Below are 19,479 nucleotides of genomic sequence, written 5' to 3' on the forward strand. Positions count from 1 at the left end.
TTGGTGTTAGTTGTGATCTCTCCTCTTTCATTCATGATTTTATTTATTTGGGTCCTTTCCCTTTTCTTTTTGATAAGTCTGGCCAGGGGTTTGTCAATCTTATTAATTCTTTCAAAGAACCATCTCCTAGTTTTGTTGATTTGTTCTATTGTTTTTTTGGTTTCTATTTCATTGATTTCTGCTCTGATCTTTATGATTTCTCTTCTCCTGCTGGGTTTAGGGTTTCTTTCTTGTTCTTTCTCCAGCTCCTTTAGGTGCAGGGTTAGGTTGTGTACCTGAGACCTTTCTTGTTTCTTGAGAAAGGCTTGAACCGCTATATATTTTCCTCTCAGGACTGCCTTTGTGTGTCCCTCAGATTTTGAACCATTGTGTTTTCATTTTCATTTGTTTCCATGAATTTTTTCTATTCTTCTTTAATTTCCTGGTTGACCCATTCATTCTTTAGAAGGATGCTGTTTAGTCTCCATGTATTTGGGTTCTTTCCAAATTTCCTCTTGTGATTGAGTTCTAGCTTTAGAACATTGTGGTCTGAAAATATGCAGGGAATGATCCCAATCTTTTGATACTGGTTGAGACCTGATTTAGGGCTGAGGATGTGGTCTATTCTGAATGTGTATTCTGTTGCTTTGGGATGAAATGTTCTGAATATATCTGTGATGTCCATCTGGTCCGGTGTGTCATTTAAGGCCTTTATTTCCTTGTTGATCTTTTGCTTGGATAATCTGTCCATTTCAGTGAGGGGAGTGTTAAAGTCCCCTACTATTATTGTATTATTGTTGATGTGTTTCTTTGATTTTGTTATTAATTGGTTAATATAGTTGGCTGCTCTCATGTTAGGGGCATAGATATTTAAAATTGTTAGATCTTCTTGTTGGACAGATCCTTTGAGTATGATATAGTGTCCTTCCTCATCTCTTATTATAGTCTTTGGCTTAAAATCTAATTGATCTGATATAAGGATTGCCACTCCTGCTTTCTTCTGATGTCCATTAGCATGGTAAATTCTTTTCCACCCCCTCACTTTAAATCTGGAGGTGCCTTCAGGTTTAAAATGAGTTTCTTGTAGGCAACATATAGATGGGGTTTTTTTTATCCATTCTGATACCCTGTGTCTTTTGATTGGGGCATTTAGCCCATTAACATTCAGGGTAACTATTGAGATATATGAATTTAGTGCCACTGAATTGCCTGTAAGGTGACTGTTACTGTGTATTTTCTCTGTTCCTTTCTGGTCTACTACTTTTAGGCTCTCTCTTTGCTTAGAGGACCTCTTTCAATATTTCCTGTAGCGCTAGTTTGGTGTTTGCAAATTCTTTCAGTTTTTGTTTGTCCTGGAAGATTTTTATCTCTCCTTCTATTTTCAGTGATAGCCTAGCTGGATATAGTATTCTTGGCTGCATGTTTTTCTCATTTAGTGCTCTGAATATATCATGCCAGCTCTTTCTGGCCTGCCAGGTCTCTGTGGATAAGTCTGCTGCCAATCTAATATTTTTACCATTGTATGTTACAGACTTCTTTTCCCGGGCTTCTTTCAGGAATTTCTCTTTGTCACTAAGACTTGTAAATTTTACTATTAGGTGACAGGGTGTGGGCCTACTCTTATTGATTTTGAGGGGGTTTCTCTGCACCTCCTGGATTTTGATGCTTGTTCCCTTTGCCATATTGGGGAAATTCTCTCCAATAATTCTCTCCAATATACCTTCTGCTCCCCTCTCTCTTTCTTCTTCTTCTGAAATCCGAATTATTCCAATGTTGTTTCATCTTATGGTGTCACTTATCTCTTGAATTCTCCCCTCGTGGTCCAGTAGCTGTTTGTCCCTCTTTTGCTCATCTTCTTTATTCTCTGTCATTTGGTCTTCTATATCGCTAGTTCTTTCTTCTGCCTCATTTATCCTAGCAGTGAGAGCCTCCATTTTTTATTGTACCTCATTAATAGCTTTTTTGATTTCAACTTGGTTAGATTTTAGTTCTTTTATTTCTTCATAAAGTGCTTTTATATCTCCTGAGAGAGTTTCCCTAATATCTTCCATGCCTTTTTTGAGCCTGGCTAGAACCTTGAGAATCGTCATTCTGAACTCTAGATCTGACATATTACCAATGTCTGTATTGATCATGGGGAGAAAGCCATGAGTTCCGTGCTTTGCTTTCTCCTCCTCTGGAATTCTGCTGCTCTCCTTGGTATTGAAAATGCACTCCTTGATAGGTGAACTTGGTCCCGGCCGAATTTCTTGTAGATCTTCTGGGGGAGGGGCCTGTTGTAGTGATTCGCAAGTGTCTTTGCCCCAGGCGGAATTGCACTGCCCTTACCAGGGGCCGGCTGAGTAATCTGCTCGGGTTTGCTTTTGGGAGCTTTTGTTCCCTGAGCGCTTTCCGTAGAGTTCTGGAGGACAGGAATGAAAATGGCAGCCTCCCAGTCTCCAGCCCAGAGGAGCTGAGAGCCCAGGGCCCCACTCCTCAGTGCACCCTCAGAGAACAGTGCCCAATTACTCCCATCTCCCTGGCCTCCAGCTGCGCTCCAAGCTCACCCAGCCTGCAACCGGTTCAAGGTAACCCCGAGCTGAGAGCTCACTCCTCAGCTCTGTCTCTGTAGCCAGCTTCCCCATTCTAATACCAGTGAGTGCAACACTCAGACACACCCCCGATCCTTCAGTGACCCTACGGGACCTGAGGCCATGCTGACCCCACGTGTGCTTCATTCCAGTTTAGCCTCTGGAGCGATGTCCCTCAGTGGAACAGACTTTTAAAAGTCCTGATTTTGTGCTCCGTTGCTCCGCCGCTTGCCGGGAGCCGGCCCCTCCCCCCCAGGGTCTATCTTCCCGTCGCTTTGAATTCACTTCTCCGCCAGTCCTACCTTTCAGAAAATGGTTCATTTTGTTTCTAGAATTGCTGTTCTTCTCTTCCATCTGCCATTGGATTTGTAGGTGTTTACAATCTTTAGATAAGCTATCTAGCTGATCTGCTAGCTGAAACAGTCTCAGCCTGCTACTTCTCTGCCATCTTGACTCCTCCTCTGTTTTACTTTAAATAAAAAACTATGATTGATACGCAGATCACAGAATGAGCTGGTGACTGTGATTTCATGATTCAGATATCTATTGATGTATAACAAACCACCCTTCAAACTAGTGACTTAAAACAATAACAATTTATTATTTCTCATAATTGTGTGAGTTAGTGGGGTGGTTCTTCTGCCACTCGCTGTAGCTTCGTTCAGCAGGCAGGCTGGCTTAAGTTCTGCTAAGAGGGCTAGGTTCGCTGGGCCTCTCTCTTCAGGTGTTCTCCCATTCTCAAGGGACTAGACCAGACTTCTTCACAGCACAGTGGTCTCGAGGTTTCAGGCAGATGAGAGCTGAAGTGCAGGGCCTCTTAAGACCAGAACTTAAAAGGCATACCTGTCCGTTCTGCCACATTCTATTGGCCCAATCAAGCCACAAAGCCAAGGAGAGGGAAAATAGACTCTATTTGTCTATAAGAGGAGACAGCATCACATTGCAAAGAAACACAGAGAGAGAGATAGGAGAAGTTACTGGGGCTGTCTTTGCAGACAAGCTGGTACTCATAGGTTTGCATGACTAAAATGTGCAGAATCCAGCACAGTGAGATTCAGGTGCCCAAGCACTGGAAAAATTTTATATATATATTTCTTTTATTTGAGAGAGAGAACACAAGCAGGTTGGAGAGGCAGAGGGAGAAGCAGGCTCACCACTGAGCAGGGGCTCGATCCCACGACTCCAGGATCATGACCTAGGCCAAAGGCAGGTGCCCAACTGACAGCCACCCAGGCATCCCTGTCAGAATTCTGCCTCTCTCTTCTTCTCTACACTTGATTGGAAAGACAGTCAGCAGCCGCTCCAAATTATAAGGACCCTTACAGACAATGACCGTAGAACAGCTCCATAAAAATGCACAGTATGAGTACCCACAGGAGAGAGGGATTCTTTCAACCAGAAGAGAAAGGAAAGGGTGCAGGAGAGACAGTAGAAGAGGCGAGCCTCAAGTTCAGATGTCATGTCTCCTGGACCTATAGACTTTCCACTACAGTAATTGCCTATAATGGCTTCACATTCCAGAAGGAAGGAAAGAAAGGCAAGTGGAATACCAATACCCTGGAAGCCCTGTCCCAGTCCTTCAGTTTTGGGAGGATTTGTTCTGACTATTTAGAGGCATCTCCCATCTCAGGGGAATCCTGGAAGGGAAAACATTCAAAAGAAATTCATACCCGCAAATAGTTCACTGTCTCCTGATAGTAGTTTCTACATAGATTGGGCAATTATAAGGAAGACATTACTTCTGTCACTTGTATCAATTTATTACTTAACATCAGTTAAGCTATATTACTTGTATCAATATAAACTAAGCTTCTTTAAATATTGAGATTTGAATATTTTAAGATTATTGATTGATTGATTTGACAGAGGGAGAGAGAGCACAAGCAGGGGGAGCAGCAGGCACAGGTGTAAGCAGGCTTCCCACTGAGCAGGGACCCTGATACAGGACTCAATCCCAGGACCCTGGGATCATGACCTGAGCTGAAGGCAGACACTTAACTGACTGAGCCACCCAGCTGTCCCTAAACATTGAGATTTCAATTTTGAGCCCTCCCCATCCATCTATGTTTCTCCTCTCTGAACGCAAGCTTCTGGGACAGACAAATTTAGGTGTGATCCAACTCTCCACTTACTTGGTTTGGTGACTTCAGGAAAGTCACTGAATCTCTCTGAGCCTCAGTGTCCTCATGAATAAAGTAGGGTTGACACTCTCTACCTTTTAGGAGGATTGTGAGGATTAAATGAGACAATGTATACATTATCAGTTCCCCTCCCTGTTACCAGAAGAAAGCTCTGAACGTTCCATCTTGCCTACTTTGAACACACATTCAAGTCCTCTCTATCTACACACGTCTCTTCCTCTCTTGATCGTATTTCCACAATGCTTCCCCATCAGAATGCTGCTTCTTACCAGAGTCTTCCTAGTCCTATACCCCAGGCCTCTATCACACTCATGCTCTCAGTTGAGATTTCTTCGTCTCATAATCAGTGTCCATCCCTCCACATGGGTTCTCTCCCCCGGAACCTCCATATGCTCACACTGAACATAAGGTGGGAGGGGAGGGGGGTGGGTTCCTCAGGTCTCCATGGAGGCAGAATCCTGGATGCAGTGAGAACCGCAGACCCTCAGGCACAGCTGCTACCTAACAGCAAAAGCCCTCTCCGTGCCTCTCAGAGTTCAGTTGTCTCAAATGCCTCACAAAAACTCCAGCCAGGGAAACAAGCTCTTTTGCTTCTTCTCAATAAGGCCTTATTCCGTGTCTCCAGATGCTTCCTTTGATCTGAGCTGACCCTTTCCCCAGTCTGTGGGTAATCTTAGCCTCCATTAAATTCTACTCCAGATCCCTCTAGAGCCACGTTAATTAAACACAAAGTTGTCACCATGTTCTCAACCCAGCCTCCTTCACAGGAGCGTGGTGACCCAAGAGCCCTTCCCATGTGCCAGTAAGATTTGTTCTGTCCTACTTAGATAATTTTAACTGCGTGTTGGCCAGGAGCCAGACTCAGTGAACTCCATCCCTCCCTGTCAGAGGCAGAGAGAGTCTCTCAATGCCCTTCAATCATCACTTTATCAGGGACAACGGATGAAGGGATAAGCAAACACTCAGAAACATGCAGAGGATTCATTCATTGATCAACGAATGTTTCCTGAGCAAGATCTCCTATGTGTCAGGCGCCTGAGCTGTTGCTGGGAACATAGCAGGAAACCAGAGAGACCAAGGTCCTGCTCTCACAAAAATTACATTCCAGCTTGGTCTTAGTAAGACCAGGTTTTCAATCTTGACCATACACTAGAAATACCCAGAGAATTGTTAAAATCCTAATACCTAAGCAGCATATCAGACCAATTAAGTAAGAGTTTCTGGTATTTTTAAAAGATCTTTAAATGATTCCTATGTGAAGCTATAAATACTTCCTCTGATGTCTGAGATTATTAACCATAAGCCCTTTAAGAAGCCTGGGATGAGGTTTGTCTCAAGTGAGGCTCGCCTGAAGCTTCATTAATAGAATCACTGCAAGGAGGGAAGGGACTGCCCTGCTGTGCTTTGTTCTCACCAGGCCACATCTCAGTGATTCATTAACAGGAATGTGGACACGCGTTTGAGAGGCTAGGTTGGTCCTGAAGCTCTGTCGTAGGAGAAACAGAGAAAGTGTCACCAGGGAAAGAGAAGATTCTGGGTATTGGTAAAGGTTTTCTCCAAATTTTTAAAAGTTTGCTTGTGGTTAAGGACCCAAATCTGTTCCACCAGTGGACAAGAGGTTAAGGAAGGCAGACTTCATCCCCATATCTCAATGATCTCTGTTGTCCAAAGATGCAAAAAGCTGCTATGTGGGGCAGTAAGGTCCCCATCACTGGAGGCCATTCAGCATTGCCCAGACAACTGCACAGCGGTTGGGGCAGGGGGGGTGGGAGTGGTGGAGGGAAATTAGCACTGTATTAGCCGTGACCGATCCACCAGTGAGAATGGCCTGTATTTTACAGACTTTAGGGGAAGGAAGTGGGTGGCCAGCAATAGTGGTCAAATCTCCTAGAAACTGCGTAGTTGGATGGTGGTTTGAGGATGTATCTAGGGCACTCTTCTCCCTGACACAGCCATCCCCGGGGGATAATGAGTGAACCCCACAGCTTTCAGATTCTATACAGTAGGTGTCAGAGCAATCATTCAGACATGGATCTTTAAAAAGAAGTATCAAAAAAGAAGAATGAGAACGAGAAAGAAAAGAAGAAAGAAACAGTAGTAGTAGTGGTAGTAGTAGTAAGTGGTAGTAAGTGGTAGTAGGTATCACATGGCAGCTAAGAGCCAGGAAGGACCTGGAACCAAACAGCAGAGGTGGCTTTTTTTTTTCTTAGTTTTGTTTTGTTTTGTTTTTAATTTTATTTTAGTGTGTGTGTGTGTGTGTGTGTGTGTTCCAAGATTCATTGTTTATGAACCACACCCAGTGCTCCATGCAGTACGTGCAGCCTCACCCAACCGCCTACCCCTCTCCCCTCCAAAACCGTCAGTTAGTTCCTCAGAGTCCACAGTCTCTCCTGTTTTATACCCCCTCCAGTTTCCCCTCAACTCCTCTCTCCTCTCCATCTCCATGTTATTCCTTATGCTCCACAAGTAAGCGAAACCATATGATAATTGACTCTCTCTGCTTGACTTATTTCACTCAGCATAATCTCTTCCAGCCCCGTCCATGTTGCTACAAAAGTTGGGTATTCATCCTTTCTGATGGAGGCATCATACTTCATAGTGTATATGGACCACATCTTCCTTATCCATTCGTCCCAAACAGCAGAGTTTAATTCCTGCCTCCACCTCTTGCCACCAGTGTGATTTGGGCAAGTTACTTACCCCTCAGGGCTTCGGATTCTTCGCGTTTCATCCTAATGAGAAAAACAGAATTACCTACACAGAGTTAAAAGAAGGATTAAATGAGTCAATCCTCAGTGTGCAAAGAGCTTTTAAGAGTGCCCACCATTGAGTACTTGCCCAGTAACTGTGAGCTATCATCATTTTCAGGAAGGATTGGAATTTGTCATTTTTCCCTCTAGTAAATCATTGTCATGTTTGTTACTACAGTAAAGAGACACCCGGGGCACCTGGGTGGCTCAATGGGTTAAAGCCTCTGCCTTCTGCTCAGGTCAAGATCTCAGGGTCCTGGGATCAAGCCCCGCATCTGGCTCTCTGCTCAGCGGGGAGCCCGCTTCTCTCTCTCTCTCTCTTTCTCTCTCTCCCTGCCTCTTTGCCTACTTGTGATCTCTGTCTGTCAAATAAATAAATAAATTATTTTTTAGTGTTAAAAAAAAGAGAGAGAGAGAGATACCCAGGTTGGCCCTGAAATGGAGCTTATCACCATGCCTGAGAGGTGTTCTATCTACCAAATACTCAGAGTCTACCAGTGAAGATTAAACAAGGTATAGCTCTGAATATTGAAAGTTGCTGTTTATCACGAGTTGTCTTAGAGTAAGCGTGTGCGTGCGCACACACACACGCGCGCACGCACACAGACATGCAAGATCCATCACCTAAAAAAGTTTTCAAAACTCCTCTCTCTCCTTTTGATCATTCCCCATTTCCTCCTACCAAAAACAAAAAAAAAAAAAAAAAAGAGAAAGAAAAATAGATAGCATACTACTCTCTAAAGAAATGATGGTGTCGGAGCCGCTGCCGCCAAGTCCGGATCCAGTCTCGCGCGCCGCTGACGCTCGCCCTCCCGACGTGCACTCCCGATTCCTTTTGGTTCTAAGTCCAAAATGGCAACTCTCAAAGACCAGCTGATACAGAATCTTCTTAAGGAAGAACATGTCCCCCAAAATAAGATTACAGTTGTTGGGGTTGGTGCTGTTGGCATGGCTTGTGCCATCAGTATCTTAATGAAGGACTTGGCCGATGAACTTGCTCTTGTTGATGTCATGGAAGACAAACTGAAGGGAGAGATGATGGATCTCCAGCATGGAAGCCTTTTCCTTAGAACACCAAAAATTGTCTCTGGCAAAGACTATAATGTGACTGCAAACTCCAAGTTGGTTATTATCACAGCTGGGGCACGTCAGCAAGAGGGAGAAAGCCGTCTTAATTTGGTCCAGCGTAACGTGAACATCTTTAAGTTCATCATTCCTAATGTTGTCAAATACAGCCCAAACTGCAAGTTGCTTGTTGTTTCCAATCCAGTGGATATCTTGACCTATGTGGCTTGGAAGATAAGTGGCTTTCCCAAAAACCGTGTTATTGGAAGTGGTTGCAATCTGGATTCAGCCCGGTTCCGTTACCTAATGGGGGAAAGGCTGGGAGTTCACCCGTTAAGCTGTCACGGGTGGATCCTCGGGGAGCATGGAGACTCCAGTGTGCCTGTATGGAGTGGAGTAAACATTGCTGGTGTGTCTCTGAAGAATCTGCACCCTGACTTAGGCACTGATGCAGATAAGGAACAGTGGAAAGAGGTTCACAAACAGGTGGTTGACAGTGCCTATGAGGTGATCAAACTGAAAGGCTACACTTCCTGGGCCATTGGACTGTCTGTGGCAGATTTGGCAGAAAGTATAATGAAGAATCTTAGGCGGGTGCATCCAATTTCCACCATGATTAAGGGTCTCTATGGAATAAAAGATGATGTCTTCCTTAGTGTTCCTTGCATCTTGGGACAGAATGGAATTTCAGATGTTGTGAAGGTGACTCTAACTCCTGAGGAAGAGGCCCGTTTGAAGAAGAGTGCAGATACACTCTGGGGGATCCAAAAGGAGCTGCAGTTTTAAAGTTTTCTAATGTACCACTTCACTGACAGGGTTTTAGTTGGAGGTTGTGTACATTGTCCTTATTATCTGATCTGTTACTTAAATAATATCAAAATGGCCTAAAGAAAAAACATCAGTCTCCTAAATTTCTAAATACGAATGGTTCAGCAAATCCTACAGCTATACCCTAACGCTGGATGATAGCTGCCTTTATAGTCCTAAATGGGTTCATCTCAGAGGCACCACTGCCAACACTGCATATGCAGCAGGTGCTTTTCAAACCAGATGTGTATTTCCTGTGTGTTCTAGGACTTGTGGTTCCTTCACCCAACACGTCTAGTCCATCTTTTCCAGTCAGTCACATCCTGGGCTCCAGTGTACAAATTCATTATTGCACGTATCGTGAGTAACTGTTCCAAAGGCTTACTTCATGTACCATGTATGTCAGAATATAGTGTACATTGCCATATAATGTAAAAAGACCATACAACCAACTAAGTGTTGTACCAACTAAAATACCAAATAAAATTTGAACAGTGACTTTTTTTTGAAAAAAAAAAAAAAAAAAGAAATGATAAAAAACCATTGTCCCGGAGTTGTGACACCAATGTCACCAATTTCAAGTCCTGAAGAAACTCTCCCTGAAAGGAAAAGGGAAAAGCTGATAGGCTCACATCTTCTCTCATCTGAAGAAGCTGTTGGCTCTGAAAGACAGGCAAAGCTGCTGGCCTTGAACAGACTGCAGCAACTCTTGATGACTGGGATATCTCTAGGAGCATGGGCTACTGTTGTCACCTCCCTGTCCATAGAAAATCACCTAGAGCACAAAGTCCACAAGCTGACAAGCCCCCGCCCACCCAGTTCAATTCCTCTTGCTCTCTTTTGTAGTTCAGACCTGGTGAGGGCCTTGCTGCTAAGAGGATACTTGTCCTCAGGACCAATCAGAGTGGGGACTAGTGATAAACTGGTGATAAAGGTCTAAGAAGCATGTCCTTGAATCAAGTGACTCCTTCTTAGCAAAGCCTGGGTCTGACTCTTGGACCCAGGATTTCCTTATCCAAGGAAAAATGCTTAATAGAAGAGAGGGAAGTTCAGGAGTTATTCCTTACCCCTGAAGCTGGGTTGAGAACAACACTGATTCTTAGGGAAGGTGATAGCAAGAGGAAAAGTTGGCACATTCAGTCTCAGCACATTCAGTCCTCCCTCAGAAAGGTGAGGTGTGAGAAGCAATGTTAAGTGATGGCTCACCTGGCTTCGAAAGGTCTTAGTTCTGGAGTCAGTTCTGTTACAGATTAGCTGAATGACCTCGGACAAATCTCATCCCCTCTCTGGGAACAACTTCCTTTTCTATAAAATAAAAGGATGCACTAACAGGTGTCTGAGAAGACTTCTAGATTGTGTTGTCTAAGATCTTAAGAGGCTAAGAACAATTGTCTAGCCAACTGACCAAGTGCTCTCGGGAAGTATGGCAGTTAGCCAGGGGAGGAGCTCGTGGAGAGGGGTAGGTGAGACTGGTCCATAGCCCAGGACACGAGGGAAAGGGGCCCAAGTGTGTCTTCTCCTAGCAAAGATGTCTGTTCAGATCCTGACTCCTTCTCACTCTCTAGGCCAGGAGCTATCAAGCCATTTGCCTGGGAAGCAAGTGAAGAGGGCTGAGTGGCCAAATACTCATCTGGCCCTTCCTTACATGAATCCACGAACACACAGCACAGCAGTGTTCTCACCCTCTGGGAATTGTGCCGTGGGCCTGGAGGACACAGTGAAGCACGTGAAGGACCTCACAGGCCCCAGTGCTAAGCCTGTTTCCAATTTGAAGCTGTCAGAACTACAGCTTGAATTCTGAGCAGCCCCAATCTCGTGGGGCTTACAGCTCCTCCTGGTTGCCTGAGAAATTATTCACTTGGATAAACCCAAATTAGACTCGGGAAAGTAGCATTCTTCTCTATAACCCCTCTCCCTGGATGTCTACAGAGGTTCTCCACTGCCCCCCATTTCCAAAATCCTTTCTCTCTCCCCACAAGCCTCTAAGTCATATCCCTGGAAAATTCTCAAGACTCCAGATTCCCCGAATTTTCCAGAGACACTGAAGGACATACTGAAGTCTAGCAGTCCTAGACCTGGGTGTGTGAGATCCATTCATGGGCAGAAACGGCTGGCATGGGAAAAGAGAAATCCATGGACCTTGCAAATAAGTACCAGACCTTTCCAGCTCAATAAAGTGAAAACATTAGGAAACCTTCCTAACCTCCTACCTCCCTACTGCACTTTCTCTTAGTGAAATGCCCTCCTTCCCTATTCGCACTCTAAAAACAAAGGAAAACAAAAAATATAGAACTGAATGTAGGCTTCACAGGGTCAAGGTAGGACTGACCAGAGGTCCCTTCCCTGCCTATGCCTGATTGGTCCAAAGGTAGAGACATCTGACCCAATCTGGCCAATCAGTGTTTTCCTCCCAAGAAGTTGAAGGCTTGGGCACACAGAGACCGGGAAGCTGGAGCACATGTCATTCATTGTCAGGCCAGGTCAAGGAGACTCTACTGGTGACTCCCTAGAACGACCCTGGTTGTTCAGGTTTGCCTTTGATTGTGTGTAAAACCATAATGGCCATCATCTTGAGTTGCCTAGAGTCAGTTCAGTTATTTGTCTCCAGAAACACTTAATTGGTAAAAGCTCCCTTAAATACTGTCTGTCCCCCAATCCCATGACTTCTGCACTATTCCAGTTACCTTTCCTCTTTGGCCAACTCTTCCTCTAGACCAGGACCTGCTCCATGGTGCCCTGGGCCATGGACTGGTCTCACTTGTACCTCTCCACCGACTGTCACCTGGCTAACTCCCACACTTCCCTCAGCTCCCAGGTGACACATCAACACCCCTGATAAGCCTTCCCGGACCACCACCCCGTGCACCCTTTGTCTGGGTCAAGTGCCCAGAATGTGTTCTCAGTACAAGGCACTTCCCCTAAGGTGATGTGTTGAGTATTTATCTATCTCCCGTGAAACCGTAGCTCCTTACAGCAGGAGCTATAGCTTGTCTGCTGTTCTATCTCCTGCACAAAGTACAGTGCCTAGACATGGTAAGCACTCGATAAATATTTGTGGGTTGGATGAGTAAATAAATGAAGACATATACTAGCCTTCCCTCCTCCTCCCCATAATAAAATAATAGAAATTAAATTACCTGGTCCAAATTATTATTCATCTCAGAATGCAATCAGTCAACAAATTAATACTAATTGACATGCCAAAAACTGTATTAGGCACTGTGCAACTGGGATGAAGTTACGAATATAGGCAAATGAGAGGGGGCGGATCTCTCATGAGAAATATTATCTATAATAAGGGACGCTGAGTTCCATTTTCCCTGATCTGAAGCAATCTCTGCCTCCATCTTCTGTATCTAGCAAATGGATGTGTGAGAATGACCATTAATGATTTATTGGGTCTGCAACCATCTTCTGAATCAATGGGCAGAGATTTCAGAGCAGTGCTAAATCCAAATGAGGTAGAAACCTTTGGGCAAAATGCCACATCCGGGCTGGCTAATGCTTTGGACCCTTAATGCCTTCATCTCTGGCACCCACCTGGCATGGAAGGGCCACGACACAAGACCGTGGGTTGAGGCCCCAGGCAGATGGCTAGGAGAGGACGCTCTGAGTCTCTTTGTCCGAAAGGGCCTATTGATGCCATGCCTTTTACTTTGGCAGGTGTTGAGAGGAGAAAGGGACCTCTTTTCCTGCCTCCGGGCTAGCAATTACAGGGCCCAAACTGTCTTCCGCAAGAGGTGTTGTTGTCTCGATGTCCTTTCAGCTTAAAATAAATTGCACTGCCCATCAGCCTGCTGGAGGCCAGCACTTGCTGGCAGCTCCCACCAGCTCCCAGAAAGCGCCTACTCAGATGTGAAGACAAGTCAGCCAGCTGCAGCCAGTGCTGGGAGTGACCCTTCAAGCCCAGGAAGCAGGATTCTGTCATGCAAGGGTGCAGTGCATGCCTGAAAGGGCCTAGCTTCAGGCGGGCACCAGCGACAGTTCTGCCATTCCGGTCTCCTATTTGTCGAGCCCCCAAAGAGAGCAGGATAAATAATACAGAGAGATTTGGGCTAACCATGCTATCAGCATGGAACTGTTATTCTCGAAGTGCATTCATGTGCCAATGAGGCTGTGTGTCTGTGCGTGGGAACCTCTGACCCTGCCCGGTTCTGTCCTCCACCTCCTGCCAACCAGTCTCACACTCCCCCCATCCTCCTTACCCAGTCGTCCTCTCCCATGGCCCAGGGCTTGTGCTTCAGAATCCTAGATCTGATCATGTCAGACCATGGGAAATAAAGCCTCGATGGCCCTTCTCAGCCCCAAACTACCTTCTTAAACTCATAGCAAACTTTCTGGCCAAACTAGACACGTCTCCACGGTCCCGTGCCTCCCCATTTCAAATATTCTGATCCTAGAACTTTTTTTATTTTTAAGATTTTTTATTTATTTAACAGACAGATAGAGTAGAAGTAAGCAGAGCGGCAGGCAGAGGCAGAGAGAGAAGCAGGCTCTCTGTTGAGCAGGGAGCCTGATGTGGGGCTTGATCCCAGGACCCTGTAATCATGACCTGAGCCAAAGGTGGAGGCTTAACTACTGAGCCACCCAGGTGCCCCTGGGCCTAGAACTTTAAGGGCCAGGTCAAATGTCCCTCCTTTAGGGGACTCTCCCTGCCACCCTCATTCTGCCAACCCCAGGAGCAGGAAGGTATGTCTCCTCCCTCAGAAAAATAAAAAACAGATGGCAGTGATTGATTGCTGTTACTACTTTTCATGTATTGTCACCTTTATCCAGAATGACAATTCTATGAGGAACCCCTTTTTACAGATGAGAAAGTTGAGGTGTAGGTGGTTTGTCTGGGATCACAGAACTCCTAAACTGCAGAGCCAATACTTGAACCAAAACCACCAACTCCAAAATGTATACCCTTCATTACTGTGCAACACTCTCTCTCTTCAGCCCTAAGGGTTAAGCGGGGAAAAAGTCATCTCTCTAACAGTTTCCATCACCTTCCCAAATAAGTTTATAATCGAAGCAGTAGTAACTTTATGATAAAACCATACAGCCTGAGGTGCCTCGTGGCTCAGTCTTTACGGGTCTGCCTTCGGCTCAGGTCATGATCCCAGGGTCCTGGGATTAAGCCCCACATCAGGCTCCCTGCTTCTCTCTCTCCCTCTCCCCCTGCTTGTGTTTCCTCTCTCACTGTCTCTCTCTGTCAAATAAATAAATAAAATCTTTAAAACAAAACAAAACAAAAAAACCACACAGCCTTACGCATCAAGGCCCTTCACTTCTCAGGCGCCCCTGGAGGTTCCAGGAGAGGCCCTGCTGATATATTTACAAGATCCTACGTTTTTGTAAAACTTTCTAAAGTAATCTATTTTAACACCAATTTGTGAAAGCTGCTATGTCTTTCATCCCAGCCTCCCTCCATCACGCTTCCCTTCGACGGCGTGGTTCCAGAGTGACCGTGGGACCTAGCACAGGTTGAGTTGAACTGGGAAAGCTTTTAGTTAGGTTAGTTACATATAACTAGTTCTCAGTTTTACATTTAGTTAAGTTACTGCTTAGAAATGACTCAGGGAGTAGGCTTTCCACCCACTGTGACAAATCACAGCACCGTGACCTTGGTGCCCGAGGATGGGGGGTGGGGCAGAGCACATGGTGAATATGTCCGTGGCTCCTCCCACAGAACTGATCACATTTCCTAAGTTCCAGGGCACAACCCTGTAGTGTTAACCCAGAAAAGGGGCCGTGTGTGTATGTGTCTGTGTGTCTGTGTAGTCTCATGTTTTATGAATACCAACTATGATTTCCAAAAAAACAAATTTTGATCGCTCTGTCAGAAGAAAGACAGAATTCTCTTTTTATTCTCTCTTTGGAGAGACACGCCAAAACTCTTGTCATCTGAAGAAGCATCAAAGAGTATGCAACCGAAGAAACCGAGGGAGAAAATGCTGAAGACGGGTGCTAGTCAGCTAATTCTTTTTTTTTAAGTCCATTCTTTTTCTGGGTTATGTGGTGTTTGTGGTGTTGTCAGCTTTTAAAATATGTAATTTATTATGATTTATCTTCTATTTGAAATAAATATTTGATTTTATGCCTAATTCTTTATTCACAATTTTGGGGTGTTTTTTTTCTTAAATAAGCTCCCTGTCAATTAAAAAGCTTTGCACCCCCCAAAAACCTGGAGACACCCCCGGAATCTCGGGAAAAACAGCACTCTTGCCATCCAAACCCCTCTTCAAGCGCCCTAGCTTCTGCTTCTGTCCAGCTCTGTACCACAAGCTCCCACACTGTGCTATGTGGCCCTTCTGGGGGACCGCTGCCGTCTCTCATACCTCTCTCATCATACCCCCTCTGTTTACTTATACTTATTTATGCTCCCGTCTTATCTCTTCCCAGCGACCACCTCGGGGCCTTGCATGTACACACTCCATACATGTTCCAAGATGCGACTCAGGAGGTGAAGAGCAGACCAGGGGTGGGGACAGGCAGGAGCCCTTAGGGCTGTGTGCAGGTGATGGCCAAATATGTCTCTGATGTTTATCTTTCATACATTCAAATTGTGTGGGCAAGATGTCCCTCTCTCTTCTCCTGTATTTCAATCCCTGATTCTCTTTTTGTCTCTTTGATTCTCTCTCTCTCTGGCCCCGATGCTACCAGGGCTAATGTGGCAATCTTTGGTTGGAGCAGGAATGAGAACAACGGAGACAATCACAGCCCTAACTCTTCCCATCCCAGGCAGAAATTCTGGGAGAGGCACCTGCAAGGAGGGAGCTTTCCAGGCAGAGGATAACTCTGACCCGATGTGTTTCTCCATCGGCACCGCTCAAACCAGAAGTAATCCACTGGGCCCAAGTTTCCAGAAAGCAAGGACCAGTCTTATTGGGTGAGGGGTGGTGACAGGTAGCAGGTGAGGGGCGAGGTCTTCTGTAGAGGGAAGCTAAGCAATAAAATCCATTTCAAAGATCACGAGGTTTGGACCCCACCCAGGAAATGAGTCTTCCCACCAACTAGATGGGAATGAAAAGGACGAGTATTCAAATCACGCGATTATGGTCTGGCTAAGTTAATTGTTGCATTCATTTAAATGGATTAGACATTTTAATTAGCAGGGTCTGGTTGTTTGCCGAAATTGAATTTTTGGCATGTGGGTGTTAATATGCACATGTGTGTCTAGTGGAGCCCAGGCTGGAGCGAGTCTACAATGATTGCGTTCCCCCTAGACAAAAGGATCTGGCAGCTTGGAAGGAACCAGCCTGCTCTCCACAGGCTCCGACCCTGAGTTGGAAGGAAAGCCATGACACTCTCACCTGGCTTCTGCAGGGGGCTCGTGCAGCTGGAGAGAACATCTGTGGGCTTAGAAGCAGCAGCAGGAGAAGGAGGGGAGTATGGAGGGAGGAAAGGGAAGAGTATAAAGAAGAATGCTGACTTCAGAGCTTTCCTTTGGTTTATACTAGGTGTGCAAAACTACATGTCCAAACTGGCCTGTAGAATATGCGCCCCCAGGGGGCAGCAGAGCACCAACCCTTGGGAAGCTTGCTGCCCAGTGACTCCATCATGGCCAGAGATAGTCTCTGGATAAACAGGGTACTTAGAGGCAAGGAGAAAGGCGATCAGGATAAGAGAACAAAGTTTGAACCGCCCTGGGACCTTGGGAGGCCAGTGCCAAGAGAGTAGGAAAAAGATGGGTTTTCTTGGGTGCAGGGGTCTAGGAAGAGGAGAGCAGGAACACACTAGAGCTAGAAACAGGTTGGCTTCAGTCCCAGGAGAGAAAACGGAAGTCAGGGTCCATAACGCACGAATCAGAATTCCCAAGTAGACCCAGCAAGGTGAAAAATCTGTAGTCGGAACAGAATCAAGGGCAGACCAGCGAGGCCACTCCCCCAGATGCCGACCAGCGAGAATCAAAATATCTCTGGAGATGTAAGCTAGAGAGAATGTGTTTGCCAGAAGTCCCCCAGGGAGAGGACTGTCGGGGTTGTTGGAGGACTTTGCTTAGCCTCATTGCGATGGGGTTTGGGGGTAGGAGAGAGATGGGTACTCAGAGATAAAGGAGGCAGAGGTAGGGCTTGTCCCAGTTATAGAGTCACTAGAGCCCCAGTCCTTAAATATAGGGTTCTTTATTTCATACTTGGGGTAGGCAAGTGCGGAGCCAGCCCTGAGTTACTGGGGACAACAGGAGAGAGGCAAAACCTGCCACCAACAGTCCCTGTTGTACCCACCCCAAAGCTCTCAGCTTTGCCTATAAATAAGTGAGGCAACCAGAAAGGAGTCCTACAGCAGTCTCTGCCCACACAGCCCCAGCGTGGTGGGACCCTCCTTATGTGCTCGCCCAAGCGACCCACTTGCTGTCTGGGGTAGTAAGGGCCACAGCAGGACCCAAGCCTTTTTTCAAAAAGATGAAGGAAACGTCTGCCTTCCCCATACCAGCTAGGGAAACAGCCTCTAACCTGCAGGCAGTGAGAGAGAAGGCTTTGATTCTGGGATGTGTTTCACTGTCAGGTTTGCAACTGAGATGAACAGCGAACTCTTCACTCCTCCAGTACGGTTCGTCTCCCATCTGTTTTGGAGAGATGGCATTAACACCGCTCACGGCTAGACGGTCGATGGAGCGGAGGCGATGAGATTGTCTCTGGGCAAGGAGGAGATCATCTCATTTGCTTTGTCTTTTTGATCACGGAAGCAGGTAGGAGAATGGAATGTCATGCAGCTTACTCCTTTATGCTACAACTGACAATAACGCTTCTTTCACATTTCCTGAGTGCCAAAAAGCTGCTAAGAACCTCTCCCCCGGCTTAGAAACTGGATTCAGGAGACAAGCACTAAACAGTTTCAGGGAAAGGCAAACTCCCAAGATCATTTTATCCCGGCCTCGTGCCTCCGGATAGTCTTGTACATAGAATATTCTAGAAAGAGAGGTGTATGGCTAAGTCTTCCGTGTCTCCCACTGGTCCTTTCAGATGATGGCTTGCAGTCAGTGAACCTGACCGTGTCAAACGAGACAGATCTGAACACCCTCGGCTACTACCACATCACACCAAGATCCTCCTGAGGAGGAAGGGGACTAACACTCAGCCCTTGAGTAAGAATACTGTCTGCTCTGCTTTCCATTTCTCCTCCGTGGAACAAGAAGGTTGGACAAGATCATGTTTATAGGCTTCTACAGCTGTGCTGCCAGAAGGAGCCCCAATGGGAAACAGTCCAATTAGAAGGTTTAGGTGAGCTCCGAGCTACTGGCAGGGGCAGGGGTGTACAAAGAGGGGAGGTCTGTTTCTCAGGTTAAGGAGGGCAAGAGAGGCAAGAAGAGAGAGCAAAAAGGCTGCAGGAACTGAGTTTAAAAGGAGTCATTACACGCATGGGAGGTGGTTTCTTCTGAGCCCTCAATAGAAAGCAACTAGAAAGGGGAAGTCTGAGCGCCTTGGGCTGGGGAAGCTACTTGACCAGAGTCATCCAGCCAGGGGCAGGGGTCTTTGGGGATCTCAGAGGTGCTACATGAGGTCCCTGCAGAGCCCCGGCCTGGGAAGGAGTTTGCAGGCCCGAGAGAGAGGGCAGAGTTCCCCCAGACACAGCCCCCATCAGCTGGGGAGACCTGGGGGTCTCATTCCACCAGGCCCTGTGTCCGGTTCAAGTCTCCACCATCCAGCATGCTCTGAGAGTCTGTAGGGAGGCATTGGGAATGCAGAGGCAGGAGATACAGGAAGCCGGTCTGGGCAGACTCTCAAAGCACTAGAGCCGGGCGTCAGTATCAGGAGGGAGATGGGAGATGTGCTGCGCGTGGGAGGTTTTATGGAATGATGGTAGTAACCCCTCCACGTCCACAGAACTTTCCAGTTTATAAAGCCCTCTCACATCCATTACCCCGTCTGAGCCTCCTGGCAGTTCCCAGAGGCAGGCAGGGCAGCTGTCATCTTCTGGTTTATAGGGAAAGAAGCTGCAGTGTAAATGAGTTCAGTGACCTGCCCAAGGTTGCATAGGCACCTCCCAGCAGAGCAGGGCAATGGCAGCCACTCAGGAGGGAGCACCAGGCTGGCAGGCAGACAGACCAAACCCCATGCCTGCTCTGCCGTTGGCCAGAGCTAAGCTTCCCATCTTATCTGAAAAGTTGGGAACTAACAGCTCAGGCAATGGAGGCAGATGATATGGGTGTAGGGCCCAAGCCCGAACAGACAAATCAATATC

General features: G+C 46.3%; 1 protein-coding gene across 1 annotated transcript; it reads left to right on the plus strand.

Moving 5' to 3' along the window:
- Positions 1 to 8,199: 8,199 nt before the first annotated feature.
- On the plus strand, positions 8,200 to 9,810 carry LOC122900327 (L-lactate dehydrogenase A chain). The gene has a single exon (XM_044238918.1). The coding sequence runs from the start codon at positions 8,293 to 8,295 to the stop codon at positions 9,289 to 9,291; it is 999 nt and encodes a 332-aa protein (XP_044094853.1). The 5' UTR covers positions 8,200 to 8,292; the 3' UTR covers positions 9,292 to 9,810.
- The last annotated feature ends 9,669 nt before the right edge of the window (positions 9,811 to 19,479 follow it).

The sequence above is a fragment of the Neovison vison genome, chromosome 2, assembly GCF_020171115.1.
Source record: "Neovison vison isolate M4711 chromosome 2, ASM_NN_V1, whole genome shotgun sequence".
In the NCBI taxonomy this organism is placed as follows: domain Eukaryota; kingdom Metazoa; phylum Chordata; class Mammalia; order Carnivora; family Mustelidae; genus Neogale; species Neogale vison.

Coding starts and splice junctions, on each gene's coding strand:
- LOC122900327 (XM_044238918.1), top strand. CDS start 8,293: ATGGCAACTCTCAAAGACCAGCTGATACAGAATCTTCTTAAGGAAGAA.